The sequence below is a fragment of the Carettochelys insculpta genome, chromosome 5, assembly GCF_033958435.1.
Source record: "Carettochelys insculpta isolate YL-2023 chromosome 5, ASM3395843v1, whole genome shotgun sequence".
Classification (NCBI taxonomy): domain Eukaryota; kingdom Metazoa; phylum Chordata; order Testudines; family Carettochelyidae; genus Carettochelys; species Carettochelys insculpta.
The window spans coordinates 39,176,034-39,192,253 of NC_134141.1; the positions used below are offsets into that span (position 1 = coordinate 39,176,034).

The following is a 16,220-nucleotide window of genomic DNA, read 5'->3' on the forward strand; positions in this document are numbered from 1 at the left end:
TCATTTCTAATTTTAGACCCACCAGGATGTGAAGTGTTCTCTGGCCTCAGGTGCTGAGAAATCTATGAACTCAGCAACACTCTGAGAATTCTAGTTAGCACAAGGCTTTCTAGCTGGCCTCCTCCTTTTATCCTCTTAAATTTAGTTTTCACTTGCTGAAAGGTTCTGTGTGAAATAATATTCTGAAGCAAACCAGGACAGCAAATGCTCAGTCCTTCTCCCATTCTGTTTCTAAGGGTTAACGAGTCTAGGAACAGCATAAAAGAATTTAAGTGGAATACGTGCTAATGCTATTGTCTGGAGGAAACAATCCAAAATGTGATTCATCAATGGGAAGCTGAAACATGGAAACTAATAACACCGAAAGAGCTTTAGGAGTGACAGCATATACATCCAATTAGCCATGAGTTTGTGTGACAGCAGCAAAAAGGTAAATGAAGTTTTGGGATGTGTAAACCTCTGTGCCATGTCATGTAACTATGAGGCATGGAGAGCCAGCTAGTATAGTGAAGAGCATAGTATAAATACTTAGCTAGAAAATAGTTCCTGCCTATATGCACTAGTGCATTTTAGAATTTTATTTTCAGGGTTGGGTTTTTTCTCATTGACAGCTTGGGACATCTGAGAAAACGTAGAGCTGGTTAAAGGACTGGAACAACTGAGGAAGAGGAAAAGAAGAGTTAAACATGTCTAACCTAGCTAAGCAGCAACTAGGAAGGGTAGGACAGAATGTGATTATAGTTCACAGCTAGTGTATCTGAAGGGGAAAACACCAAAGAGAGGAATAATTTAATATAAATAATAACCAGGAATAATAGAAGGCATAGGAAGCCTGAGACTGAGTGACAGAGAAAAAGTTATTGATATTGAGCTTTTTTAGCTTGTTGCAGAATTTGGCAGATTCAAGACTGGGCTGGAGAAAACATAGCAGAGAGAATATGTCTACATTTGAAGGAGGTGTATACTTTGTATGTGGTTGACCTTTTCCATTCTATGCCCTGACTTTTATGCAGCTTCTAGGCACCAAAAGGTTTTGAACACTTCTTAAGAGCTGCTGAGTGCTCTCAGCTATCAGTGATGGAAAGCATCCTCTGGTGGAATCACACTCAGGGTTAGATCAAATGCAAATGAATGTGGTGGGCTCACCTTGTCATCAGTAAATGAGCATCCATGCCCTACCTAAAATTCAGCATGACTGGCACACTCTGGTCAAGAAATCCCTCTACCTGACAGGAAAAAGGTAAGGATATTTTGTGGGTGAGACACTGGCCAGAAGATATGAGACTTGAGTTCATGGCTTTGCCACAGATTTCTTGTGTGAACTCAAAGGATATTCCAAAACCCACTGAAGCCAATGAGAATGTTCCCATTGACTTCTTGGACAGTGGATTAGATCTTTAAGCTTTCTATGGGCCAATGCCTCATACATAAACAGTGTGGAGGGCTAAGCACACTAGCTTTCTGGATTGTTGTGAGGATTAATTGATGCTTGTCACATGTGAGATCTAATAGGGGGGAACATATAAAAGTCTGAGATTCCACCTAGAAAATGTTGCAGGTGAGTAGTGAGTGGCATTCAAGAGTTATTTAGGACAGTGTGTGCACAGCCTACACAAAGACGATCATCAGTTACTACCGTATATACCTCATGTCCATTAGCTCTAAACTCATACAAGAAAACTTTTAAAATAGCATGTAATGGAAGGTTTGTTCAATAGCTATATCTATATATCTATATCTATATCTATATCTATATATAGATATAGATATATATATACATATACACATATAAAAAATGTGTAGTCCACATTTATTGGAATTCTGTTACCCAATTTGGAGTAGCGTATGCAGGTAATTTTTAATAACATCCAGGCAAGGACAAAAAAACTCCTTTATTATTTAAATGCTTAGTAGTATTTTCTTGTAAAATTAAGTTTAATACATGCTGTAAATCATGCCCATGAAGCTTAATGGTTTTGTGCCTGCCATGTGAAAAATGGACCCCCTCATTTATTAATATATAAAACAGGAACTGAAGTCCCATCTCTATTTTTGGTGGACCAGGCATGATTAAAATCCTACCCTTGGTCTCTTAAACTATCTAGTCTGCCATAAATATTTGATGATGAACAAGCCCATAAAAAGAAAAATGCAGAATATGAATAGAGGATGAGCAAATACATAATTCAATTTTTAATAACCAGTGTCTCATGCTAAAGTCAAGTTCATCTTCCCTAAGATGCAAAAAATAACCTACAATTTCCTCTTGTACTGTAAGCTTCTTTAAACAATCAGCTTCACATCTCATTTTGGAGCTCTAGGAAGGAGAGAAATCATCACAGAAACAAAAGAGCATGACACAAAGACTGTGGTAGAACAGTCTAGTTTTATTACCTTATGCAATCAAGAGCGTTTTTTCCTTTCCTTTCCCCCCCACCCCCATTTTCCCCGTTCTTTCTGGGTTTTTAGTTCATTTTGTTTTTTTTTGTTTTTTTTACAACATACATTAAGTTGTGAATCAAATGTTAGGGGGATGTGGAGATGAAGGAAAAGTCAGTGACATAACAATATTTTACAACTTTACAACAAATGAGAGTCTGAATTTGTTGCATCTACCAGTGTATATCAAGGGTGGAAAGCAAAGGCACACTTAGGTTTATGTACCCCTCTAAGTGAGAGGTGCCAGGAAATTGGGGTGTGGGAGGATTAAAACAGAAGATCCATCGAGTACAAAATGAGCATTTCAAGGACAACCCAGTAAGTGATGTGATATATATTACAAAGGCATAGCTCTGTCCCAGGCTGTTGCAGTAATTATTCATTTTACATGATGTCAGAATGCTTTACTTAATAAGCGCAATGGCACTGTTCATTTGGTACTCTAAGGGATTGGAATTTGGGAGAGAGAGGTTGTTTTTTTTAAAGAAAAAGAGTTTTATGCTACATACTGTTCTGAAAGGGTTTAAATAAAAAAGAATTGCTTTGGATACAGATCTATCTACAGCAGTCTGCCTAGTCCACCAACAGTGAACAAGTCAGTTTCATAAAAGAAGCAATTATAGAAGGAAAGATTACATGCAAGCACCCTTGTTACACACTTTGGTCTAGACCATCCAGACTTTCTAAATACCATCTATACACTAGCTGACTTTGAACGCTTTCTTTTTTGATTGTTCAGAAACAAAACCAAAACCCTGTAAAACAAATTAGGTACAAAATAAAACTAAAAACAAAACAAAACAACTGCCCCAAATATACTGCCCAGTAGAAAAAAATGTCCCTCCCTTATTTTCCATACTCTGTTGACACAGCTTTTTTAATGTTTTTTTTTTTTTTAAAATCTATTTTTATGCATGGATAACTGAAAATGAATTCCCCCAGAAGGTTTTATGCAGCATTGTCCTGGATGGCCTTATTGTAGAAGTTATTCTGTTACAGCAGGAACCAGCCTGCTTTATCCTACTTCCATTTCATTTCATTTTGTGTACTCTGCATGTATATGGCAGCATGTGTCGTTGGGGCTTGCTTCCAGGGATTGGCCAGTCACACGCAGTGCTTATCTCTATCTAGTGGACAAACCAGACCTGGAAACAGTACGCTACTCATTTCTCTGCATATTGAAATGATATTAAAGTATAAAGGGGAGGAAATTGCCAACCACAATACGGTGTCTATGCTGCCAGCATAGCCGGGGGTGGTTTGAGGGCAGAATTGGCACCACTAGAAAGTCAAACTGAATTGGAGGGTACAGTACTACTCCAGTTTCTTGAGGGATATGGTGTTATTACAATGATCACTACATTCTTCTTTGAATTTCTTAACTCCAATTCTTCACAGGGCTTAGGAGAGGGTAGGTAAATAAATATTTGCATTTATTCAAAGGGTGTGTGTAGGGGGAAGGTTTTACACACTACAGATCACAAATATACACAACTGAGGTTGTAAGGCACAAATTTACATGTGGAAGAAAACAGGCTATTCACAGATGTACTCCCAAGAAAAACCCGTGTGAGAAGACCATCATTTATGCATGGTAACAGCCGGCATATTAATTAGTTCACACTGTTTGTGGATTTTGTTTGCCATCTCACATGCAAGGTGAAATGAGATGGCACATCACAAGCTGGTGCCTTCACAGAAAGTATTAACGACTGACAAAGCCATGTTGACAGCAATGGGGCACAAATGTGCAGTATTTAAAGCATTTCTTTTACAGTTGCTTTAGGAGCTATGAATTTGGGGGATATTGTTTATTTGTTGCCTGTGATAGATCAGAAACCCAACCAGCAAATTAACTAACAGATTTAAATAAATATTCCCCTTTTTCGGCTAGAGATCAACCAGTCCAAACACAAAGTTCAGAATTCCAGCTCCAACTTATTTAACTCAGTGAATTTATTGGAAAAATAAAAGAGTTTTAATTACTCCAGTTAATGGGTTTCACGTTAAATAGGTATAATTTTCAAGGTATTTTTTTCTGAAGAGCTGCTCATAGGATGATATGCAGAAGTCATTTCTTTAGGAAAAACAAAAGATGAACAATAAATAATAGGCGTTATTTGCGTTAACAGTCACATGTTATTCATTAAAAGAGAAGAAGTAGCAGAATTCTATGACATAGTTTTGCCCAACGTGGCATTTATCTGCTCTAACCAAATGGCTGTAACACTGATGGGCATTTCACAGTACCTGCACATAGTAAACGTCTGCCATTGTTAAGTCAGAGTTAGCTTTATCAATGAATATTTTATTTTGTGTTTCTTTTTTAAGTTCATTTATTTGCTTTGCTTTTCAGAGCACTCTTCCTAGTTCAGGAATGCACTGTGCAACTGGGGAGCGTGGGGGTGAAATGTCACAGTCGTCATTCACCTGTGTGCTTTTGGCTCAATGTTTGTGACGTTAAGTTAGTGTTTGGAGTAAAGAACTGTCAGTGGGGATGAGTCCTGCAGTTGCAAACCTTCACCATGGAGCAGAGGGCTCAGTTTTAAAAAAAAAAAAATCCACTTTTCCCAGAGAGCAGGAGCAACGCGTCCGCGGTGTAACAACAACCTTCTTGTCAAGTGGAACAAGTGATGCAGTTGCAGAACACTGGCTTTAAAGGGCAACCTCTGTTTGATGTCTGTCCCCCATACCACTGTGATTATGTACACGCATCATTGGGCTTCATGGATGTTGAAAGTGGGGTAAAGGAGGGCTTGGGGGGTACATCTGGTTTGAGAGAAGGTGTACGCTTCAACCCGGACCTTGTCAGCGAGTTGTACGCAGTGAGACTAGGCTGCCTAGATACAGTCACAGCCTGGGCCTGAGCAGCATGGACTTGTATAGAGTCCACTCTCTGGGGGGCAGGTGGAGGGTTGTCTCCCCTGCCAAAGCTCTGATTTCGAGAGAGGTGGGAGGAGTTAGAGGAGTTAGTATTGTTTCTTTTGAGAGTTGATGTCTGATGATTTCTCGTAAGAGAGTTCGTAGGATAGTTTCTCTTGTAGTCCACATTATAAGCAGAGGAATGCATTTCTAATCGCTTGCTCAGCCCACTCTGAGCCAGAGAGGAGCCAGAAGGACCTAAAGAGGCTTCCCTCTGGGGTACTTTTGGTGGCATGCTATCCAGATTTTCCACCAGATTAACCCCGTGGTTGGGACTTTTGCTGCTGAGATGCTCCTTTATGGTTTTGTACTCAAGTGTGGCATTCTGGTCCTCCATAGCCATCTGTGCCATGTCACTCATTTTTGGCTGATCAACATACTCATGCTGATAGCCTTGTTGAGAGATTGGCAAGACTACAACACTTGGGATGTGGCTGGGAGAAGACCTGAGAGGCAGGTCGGTTGGAATCACAGGAGAAGCCATTGGGGGGATATCTTTTGTGCAGGCGTTGATAAGATTCTGGTTTCTTTCCCATTCCCTGCTGCCACGACTGGGCTTTCTCTTCTGTTGCAGGGTTGGGGTGGTCTCAGGGGTTGGCAGAGCAGCCAAGTCCAGATGGTGCTGGTCAGCTTTGATTAACATTTTGGCAGTGCTGCCTGGGGTAGCAAGTTTGCCATTGTGCATCAAAGGTGTGAGGATAGCTTCTGGCTTTGGCTCCTTGGACTGTGTGTCCCCAAAGAGACCGCTGAGCTTGGTAACACTGCCCATGGAGCCACGGCGGGAGTGGGCCAGTTCCTTTTCCTTCCTCTGGACAACAGCCACGTCTCTGCGGCGATGGTCACAGATGCAGTAAACTATGATTCCCGAGAAGACAGCCCCCATGACAAAAGCAAGAATGACTGCAATGGCCAGGAGGGTGACTGGCACCAGCTGATCGTGGCCCTTGAGATAGCTCTCACGAATCACTCCTGCAACAAACATCATACAGTCAAAAGCAAAAAACTAACAGGAAAAGCTTACCATATCTAGCTCATTCAAAGGCACTGTGCTCAACTTTTCATTAACTACCTCAAATTCACAGCCATACTGTACCTGCTGGCTGGACCTCACTTTGAGCAAAGTTGATCTGAAGCTGTTGAATTCAGATCCAGGCTTGAATAATACAGAGCCCAAGGAGGTGGGGGGAGAGGTGTGTTCAGGGTGTCTATTCATTCTTTACAAAGGCAGGTCCCGTTTGCTGAACTAGGATCTATCAGAAATCAGCTTTCAAAACCACCCTTGAAATTCCAGGGTATTTAGCCCTACCGAAGACAACTGCAAAAGTCCCACCGACTTCAGTAGTTCTGGGATTTCTTCTAGGGCTTTTATAGGACTGTGTCTCAGGCTGTAAAGTAGCACACATTTCTTTACCCAGGCCTCAAAGCCATCTCTCCTCCACCTCATGTGATCTCACTTTTTATTTCTGTAAATTACCAACACTGAAAAAGCAGAGGCTTTATGTATGTTACCTAAATTATTCTCACATACTTTCAAGCTTTCTCCCCTGCCATTCATTTGTTTCCTCTGTCACAAGGTTTGGATACCAGCATCATGTGTTTGTGCCACAGCAGGGATGTTGCAGAGTATTTATATTTTGGGTAACTGAGCAAGTGAGGTCAGCATTGAAATACATTGAGCCAGAACAGGCTTAAAAACACCCTCCAGATTTCAAGCGTCGCTGCTGATTTTATAAAGATAATCTCTCCTGTTCTGAGCAGGTAAATATGCTGGACTCTCTTTGCTGTTTTAGCTAAAAGCACACAAAGCAAGTCCTTTTTGTGGCATTGCACCCTGCTTAAACATGTTGTCAGGGCTCATTATTGCTGCTAAATTTTGCTGTCTTGGTAGCCTTCTTCAGCGGAGTTAGTATGCTCAGCTTAATAAAAATGACGTGAATGCACCAGTCAACAATCTTACATAACATTAACAGAGAGATTGCATATCTGAGAACGTTGCTTTGCCTTTCCCTTCTTAGTTGTGTATGAAGCCAGCACACACGAACCAAATGCAACTGTGGAACCTCGTGGGTTCTTTCAGTGCTAAGTGAGGAGGAGTCACAACTGGCAGCTCATAAGTGCCTGACAAAGTAGTTTAAAAAAGAATCGTAAGTAGCCCATTCCCTTCTTGAGATTGTGCAAGTGCATTATAAGCATGCTCTGAGGAAACGTAAACAATGTTCTTGTCATGAGAGAGAGAAAAACTGTAACTCAAAGAGCCTCACAAGACTCTGAAAATACGAATCTTTCATGTCATAAATCAATGGGTTCAGGAATCCTGCCTTTTATGTACATGGTAGGCCGATAGCTGCGGTCTAGAATCAGAAGCAAGTGCAAAAGCTCCAGCAAACTTTTTACGAATAACACTGAGATGCAGCTGTTGCCTCATGGAAAGCCTTGATAAACTAGAGCAGGGTCTCAACATTCACGAGGGTTCTGTCTTGGGAACCCTCACGAATGCTGAATTTCGCGAATATGCCAGCTCCCGGCTGCAGGCGCTCCTGCCTGGGGCCCCAGGGGAAGCGGTGTCTGCTGGTGTTCCTGCCCAGGGCCCGGGGAAGTAGTGGCTGCTGGTGCTCCTGCCCGGGGCCCCAGGGGAAGTGGCTGCTCCGGCCACTCGTGAATAATTGAATTCACGAATATTGAGAGTCTACTGTATATACAATTCTGCCTCTATGGAATACTTAAATTGTCGCCATTTTAACTAGCATGTTAAATGGACAAATGATATTTGAATACAAACTAGGAATATTAAAAGCTGAACTGTTCTTGAAATCATAATTTCCTGCTTGTGACATCACAGTTGGTTGTCATGGAAATTACTAGGTTGTGACAGAGAACAAAATAGCAGTAACTGATTCATTGAGAAACAAAGATCCTGAATTCATGTGGATGTCATAGAATCACAGGGTTGGCAGAGACCTCAGGAGGTCATCAAGTCCAACCCTCTGCTGAAATGTCCTTAGTAATAAAAGAACAGGGTAAGTAATATAATTCCAAAAGGGGAAATAATGTGTAAGTAGAAGCAATCTTTACATTAAATGCAAGAAACCCCAGGAACCCTTTAAGGGTCAGATTTTGCCACCCTTTCTCCCTAAGGATTACTTAATGAGAATAAATGTGGTGTGATCTGGCCTTAGAGTTGAGCTTACACCAAAAAATAGCATGAAAGCTCAGAGTTTAAGTTTCGGCCAAAATGCAAACTCTTTTGTGCCTTACTGAGAAGAAGCATGCCTAGCGATTAAGAAATGGGCTTTGCAATGAGGACAACTGCTTTCTATTTCTTCTGGTCTTATTCACGCCTCCTGTTGTGACATGGACAAGGCACTTAAACTTTCTGGGCCTCGATTCCTCAGCTGTAAAAATAGAGATATTTCCTTATCCCTGAAGGGTGTTTCATTTACATTTGTAAAGTGCATTCGCCTCCTCAAAGGGAACCTCCAAACTGGGAAGTATTTTAAGTGCAAAGTATTACTTTGGTGCTGCAAGACTGGTCAGAAATAGGGTGTGTCACATACACATGTGCTGGTAGGCACAATGGCATAAGCTACGGCTGGCTTCAGCCCTTAGGATCCAATTACACAGATGTCCCATGCAGATCAGACCATTGGAAATTACGGTGGAAAGCAGCTACAGAACTGGACCCATAAACTACTTTTCCTTGCTTTTGTCAGCTCAAGTTGAAACTCTGATAATGACTGACTGGGCCTTTTGTTTCACCTGACTTGGCTCAAAAATGAAGAAAATGGAATAAATGGATTAAATAAAAATTAAACAACTATGTCTCAAATTCTTCTTTTGCTATAACAGTTTTGGATTGGTGGCAACTTTGGATAGTGTGATGTAGTGAGCCCTTGCTGTTGTAGCCAAAAACTGTATGGGACCCTTGCTAGTACTATCCTACTACAAATGAACACTGAATCATTACAGCTTGCATTACAAAACCACATCACAATTCAGAATAAGTGGCCATTTGTCCTTCAGAGAGCTGTAACTGGAATAGTAATTGTGCTGGAGGTCAGTTTTTCTTCCCTGGCAGAAATGTATGTGGACTCTTGCAGCAGCCTGACTTGAGCCAGTGCCATCTGAGCCTCGCTTTCACAAGCTCTAAAGTTTGCTCAAGCCTTCATGAACTCTAAAGAAAGGTTTGCCACAAAAAAGCCACAGATCAGTTTTTGTGGCTTTGTTCTAGGGTTGTGTGTCTACACTGGCAAGTTATTTAGAAAAAACCTGGGCCTTTCCCAGAATAACCTGTGGGGCGTCTACACACAAACTGAGCTCTTTTGATCTGCAATTGAAATAATACAGCACTTTTTCTGGAAGGCCTCTTCCTCTCCCACATGAGAGAGAATACCTTTTCCAAAAGATTCTTTCAGAAAAAAAAATGTGCGTAGGCACCCCGTGGACCCCTTTTTCAAAAGCGCAGTCCTCATGGTGCTGGATTTTTCAATCCCTGGCCTGTTCTTTCAAAAGAGAAGATCAATTTTTTTGATCTGCTTTTTTGTGTGTGGATGTGCTCTTTCAAAAGAAGTTTTTTTTTTTTTTCTGAAGAGCTCTTCTGGAAGAACTTCTTTCGAAAGACCATTGTAGTGTAGACATAGCCTAGGTGTGTGGCTTCTCCAAATGCAATGTTGTGTTAATAAAATGGGTTATTTTGATCAAAGGTCAAATCCAAAAGAGTAATCCCAAATCCATTACTTGAGTAAACCCAACAAGGCCACTCTGAACTGTTTGATTGCAAGTGGGCAGGATGTGACCACAAATTCAGTGCATTTCTGAGCATGGATAAAGTAAAATAAACTAAAAAGTAGCAGCTAATATGATGGGGGAACGCTACAAAAACGTGATCTGAAATCAGTGGATGATTTCAATATATAACCAATACACTTATCAAGTATTCAGCACCCTTAGTAGCAATCTCAAGAAATCAGGTCTGAGTGAATGGGTCTAAACTATCTCCTCATACTACGCTACAGTCAAACTAAAAACAGTGTGAACAGGCTATGCTTCTGCCCAGGCACTCCTTGTCTGGTGGCTCTTGAGAAAACGGCAGTTTCCAAGACATTTCTGAATGGGAATCATTCAAAATATTTACATATGCAGAAACATAATGGATAAAAATGTAGAACCTAGACTCTTGAAAATTTGGAGCATTATAAGAGGTTCAAATCATCCTTAAATCTATACATTTAAAGAAATAGTTAATAAACTGCAAAGAGTTCATTATATTGAAAAAGCTTGACTCTATGTATTATCTAATTATACATGTATTTTACTATGTATTATCTAGTTATACATAGTGTGTTGCTAAACTTAATTATTGAAGGTTTTTAAAACAAGATTGTAAGATGTTCTGGACATGAGTTTTGCTAACTTTATAATTTGTGATACCATAATATACATCTTATACCAAATATGACCATTTATTGTTATACTTTAGGTGGCTGTAAGTATATTAATAGGGTTTTTCTTTTGTTTCAAACTCCACTTTATCAACAGGTAAACTCAGAAGATCTTCTTACAAATAGGTTCACAGTATTTCCACATAGCAGTTGCAGGGTGATTTCCAAAAATGACAACATACCATACTCTGGGAATGTTTATGCTTTTTACAGAACGCATTCAACTAAATCTTGGGAGAAAATATGTTCAGCACTTCTAGGAATCATGTCCTGCATGTAACTAATAACCAAATCACAGGGATACTTAACAAACCTCTTTAGATCTTCAAACCAGCTTAGCACTCTACTACCCAAATAGATCCCATTTCCTATTACAGGCATTTGCTTGGCTTTTTCCTATCAGCTATACTATCCTCTTGAGAGACTGAAAGACAGTTTAGTCCTCTCATATCCTCACTTTTTTGGTGGGTGTTCATCTTCATGGCGATAGTAATTACATTCCTGCTCCTCCTCCTGTTCAAAGGGAACTTCTTCCACTGAACCAGTGCAATTGTATCTGGTAACATTTTTTTGGGCCTGTTGATCTTACCAATTTAAAACAGAAAAGGATTCTGTGCCTTACCAGAATTTATGCTCAGGACTTTCTGGCTATGTCTACACTAAAGAGTTTTGTCAACAGTAAATTGACAGGATGTAGCACTTTTGTTGGCAGCCATATCCTGCTTCCCCTGAGGCATAACACCTCTGTCCAGAGATCTGTCAACAGAAAGGCAGTCTGGACGTTCTGGGGAAGGCCCTCTGGTAACATATAGGGCTTCTGGGACACAGGACAGCCCTCTCTGCTGTACTTCTGGTTGGACATTTTGATGACAGAGCAGCCAGGCAGTCCAGCCACTCTGTGTCAGCACAGCAGATCGCTCTTGTGATCCACTTGGCAATTGGGCCGCAATCTGTTGACAGAAATTTTCCAGGAAGATATCTTCCAACAAAAACTTCTGTTGACAAACCCCTGTAATGTACACATAGTCTCTGATACTGTGAAAACTCTGACCATGCACAATCATCTCTCTCTACTTTTCCATCAAACGAAAGGGGAGTGATCTCGCAGCCTCTGGGATTTATCATTCTTCGGTAAATACAACCATGCATAAATTGTGAGGAAACCTCAGATTGTTGTTTAAATGTAAAGGGGTGAGATTTAGAGGCCAAACAGAAGGCTATCTTAGTTCTGTTATGTTACATCATGATAACAGGTTGCATTCTGGAGCCTAAGTGTTGGAGGACACATCATGGCCCATCTTCGCTCCCACAAGTGAACACACTACTGAGTGGGTGGGTGATTGGTTTCTGAATGGGACCTAAGAAAAATGTTTCATAAACTTCAAAATGGTTCAGCTCTGACATGAGGGATGGACATAGCACAGATGAAATAAAATACTTATTTTATCTGCACTGGTCCATTATTGGCTTTGTAATTGTCATCCACAGGTATAATATCAGCAAGACGAAAATGTAGTTGCAGTGTGTGACCTTAGTTCCTGGGAACTATGTCATCTGAAGCCCTACTAACAAATCCAAATTTATACAAAAGAACATATAAGGTACCTTTGCTAAGTTGTAAGTTAAAGGGCTTTATCCCACTGAAATGAATAGAAACACCTCTTACAAAACAATCAGTGCCGTAAATCAGCCTTTTCAAGTGTGATGTACTAAGAACCAAAGCAAAAATCATAACTTTGAACAAAGAAAGCCTGAGACATAATATAGAATGTGATGGTTCTTCCATTTTTTTTTTTTGGCTTGCTATCCGTTCGCCAGCTTTCTTCTTTCAAGGCTATTATGATATGATGGATGTGTCTGTCTCCATAGTGCAGTGATTAATAGGCATCTGTGGAGAGCAGACCCAGAGACCATAGCTCCAACAAAAAGTCTCTGTATTCTTCTTATTCCATGTGGTCAGAAAAGACAAAAAATATCTCCCATATACAAGCCTGAGTTTGTTTGTCTTGTCTGCGATCACAGCTAGTGATGGCGAAACATCAGGAAAAGCCCTGGAGTCAGAATCCGCAAAAAATAGATTCTGGAGGTTGCTTTATGGTGAAAGCAAGTCTGAAATTTCAGTAGACTCATCACAACTGTTTTGGTGAATGAAAATGAACTAGTTCCTTTTTTTTGGGGGTGGGGGTGGGAGGGAGGGGTAGGGTTGAAGCAGCTTACTGAAAACCCATTCCAGCAATACAAGGGGCTGAATTCTGATCACCTCTCCTCACATGCAACCCTACTGAAGTCAGTGAAGGTGACGTGTATAACTGAAGGCAGAAGCTGCCCCCACATGAATAAGCTAGCTACCTGTCAACTCGAACAATGCATTTTCATTGCAATACCCTTGATAGCGGTATTAAAAGAGAGCACTACATGCTGAGCTGTGCCCAGGACAAACAAGATGACCACACCACAAGTGCAATGAGACTGCTCTGGTTTTCTCAGCAGGAAGCTGTCATCGGCTTATTTTCCATAATAATGTGGACCAGATGGTAAAGTACTAATCCTAACCACTGGCAATGGCATACACAGAAATGTAACTTAGAGACAGTAAATAATGTATGGTATTTTGGCAGGTATGAAGGGAAACTACTAACTGAGTATAAAGTTTCAGTGACCAATTGTATCATAGTAAGGGGGCAGCCAATGAGTTGTACACATTGCAGGTAGTTTGAGCGGCTCATCTTGACTTGATACATTTGGTGGTTGAATGAGATCCAGCCCATTTCCATTCCTGCCTCACCCTTCAAATCACATCAGGTTTTATTGGGAGCCAGGCATAATTGCACCTTGGGCCAGGTGAGCCTGAATAAAGAGGAAAACCTGCCAGTCACATTTTAGCCCCTCTGTTGTTTGTGTTCCTCTTGTTGCATTAAGCTTAATTAGCACCACAAAGGCTGGTGGTGTTGGTTCATTATAAATGTTTGTGTTTATAGACTTTAAAATATAATTTCTGGATGCAAAAAGTAGGCTTATAGTGTGCATATTCAAGTGTTAGTGCTGTATTTACACACACTCATGCGCTGACAAATTCGATTTCAGGTCTGCGAAGTCCCCCATGTATTTTAGTGCTTTTTTAACTTCCCCAAATATATGTGTCACACAACAATCAGCAGAAGTTAAACTGCACAACCAAATCAGAGCTGATGTCAGGTATATGAATAACCAGGGTCTCTGAATTTTTTTTTGCAATTTGATATAATTGCGTTGCTTGAAGGAGCACTTTCAAGGTCATGAAGCCCACAGACTCAGCCACAATAACAATCATTTGATATCTCCCACTCTGGCAGGAGCCTGGGTCATGGAGACAAATAAGCAACTGCTTTTCCTAGTCTTTCTGGTCCACTGGCCCAATGTGGGTTTATTCAGTAGCCATTCTCCTGGGCCTGCCCATCTCATCGTTTAAAAAGTCACTATCTGCCACCAGTTAACATAGGCTTGTTAAAACCACTGGTAAGAGATAAATGTTTAATGGGGAGCATGACCATGTTTTTCTCATAGAGCTTTGCAAATTCAAGATTGTCCGAGTTTTTCTTTCTCTTTGAACAATATATACCAACAGCTCAGCACTTCTGAGTAAGTTTGATAATATCAAAACAGTATGCACATATGCTGGAGGGAGGAATGAGGTTAGTTTGCAGTTATAAATTTTCCAAGAAGAGTTTTATAAACAACTTGAAGGGGAACTATATTTCAGAGACTTGTAGATTTCCAGCCTAGAAGGGACCATAACACTGGGGAAAAAAAAAGAAAAATCCAGCGACCGTGTGTCTTTAATAACACGCAGTGGTCCTTTAAAAGCATTTCTGATCAAGCATAAAGGAGAGACAGTGATTGCTGATCCGTAAGTGGTTCCTCCAAGAAGGGCTTATCTACTGGTTTTTGAAGGTATTTTGTTCTTTTGTCCAATTGATCCAAATTAATTTACCCCTCCTCCTCCTCCTGAGGAATAACTTTCAGCCTAACTCACTATACAAAAGGTGAGTGTGTCCTACAGGAGGAGAACCTGCACATGCATGGCTTTGCTTATAATGATAACAAAATAATTCTAATGAAGTATAGTCTTTAATGTTAAGAGTTACATGTAAAGAAACCTCTCCACTAGGAGCTTTTTAAGTGTTCCATGTCAGATAGCTGGCATATTGACCTGAAAAAGAAAAAAAAAACAAAAACCAACCTTATTTAGGGGTGATGTCATTGTAAAATCTTTATCTCAGTAAGAGCCAGGCAATCCATTTTTTAGTGTGCATTACAGCAGTCACATAAATCCTAAAGCATGGGGTGGAACTACCAACTGTTCTACATTGAAGATATAAGGAAATATGTTTTTAAAAATAAATTCTCTTTTTAAAAGCTTGTAATGTAGCTATGAATTAAAGGCCCAATCCTGTAGTTCTTATTCAGTCAAATTTTCCACTGAAATTAAAGGGAGTAAAGACTGGAAGGCTTTATAATCCATTTTGTGAGCAGTACATCCATAAATGAACTAATTTATTGATTTTTAAACATGATTGTAGGTTCTAAGTACATATTCCACTGGATCTATTATTTATGAGTGAGAGAAACTGTAGCTCTGACATCCGCACACTTTAATTTGTTCCAAAGGTTAGCTATAAGGCAAGTTCTCACAGTAGAAATTGCCTGACACTATTTACCCCAATGACAAATGATATTCAGTGGCTGTGCATTGTGAACTTTACTGATTTCAGTACTGCATTTATTTATTTTACATTTGTGTGTGATGAGGAAAGGCACAACTGTGCTTCCCATGCAAAAAAAAGTAAATATGGGAACTTGCAGAAAGTACATGCGGTATAATAAAATCCAAATGCCAAAGAAAATTAATGCCTTTTTAGCTTTTTCTTTGAAAGTTTATGGTGCCTTTCTTCTGATGTGAAAGAATCTCTGCACATTTTAAGATTTTTTACAGTGCTTGGGATGAGCTTAAATATATTTAGCTGCTCTTTATTAGTTTACTTCAGGGGATCATCTCACAGCTGGGCTGAGCTAGATTTACATATGCTCCTGTGAATATGTATGATTTCAGGGCTCCAGAGTAATTTTTGTACCTTGCAATATGCATTACTCATCTTAGCCGTTCCCATTTCACTGCATTTTACTTCTCTCATAGCACAGAACAAATGGAGCTTTTTCCCTATGAAGGGAGCAGTGGGCATTATGTATTCTGGGCACCCTTGTGCTGCTCCTGAGTCAGTTCTTATGTGTAGTGTCAAGAAAAGAGAAGCCATCATTGAAAAATTCTCTGGTGCTGCTTCTATTTCCACACAGCCTCGTCTGATCTATGACCTCTCTGCACAGTGAGAAAAGCTCCAGTATGATGAATGTCAGCATAGATAGCTCTGCACCGCTCTGTAAAAC

The 16,220-nt window shown here is 40.3% G+C and overlaps 1 protein-coding gene across 5 annotated transcripts in view; it reads right to left on the bottom strand.

Annotated features, from left to right (window-relative positions):
• Positions 1 to 3,056: 3,056 nt before the first annotated feature.
• SEMA6A (semaphorin 6A) overlaps positions 3,057 to 16,220 on the bottom strand; it is a 154,825-nt gene continuing 141,661 nt past the window's right edge. For 4 of the 5 annotated variants that reach the window (XM_074994985.1, XM_074994986.1, XM_074994984.1 and 1 more), the window contains one exon: positions 3,057 to 6,330. In XM_074994985.1, the coding sequence (XP_074851086.1) occupies positions 5,141 to 6,330 (1,190 nt within the window). In that variant the 3' untranslated portion in view covers positions 3,057 to 5,140. Of the gene's footprint in view, positions 6,331 to 14,923; positions 14,989 to 16,220 lie in introns of all 5 variants that reach the window. The other variant, XM_074994987.1, reaches the window with a different exon arrangement.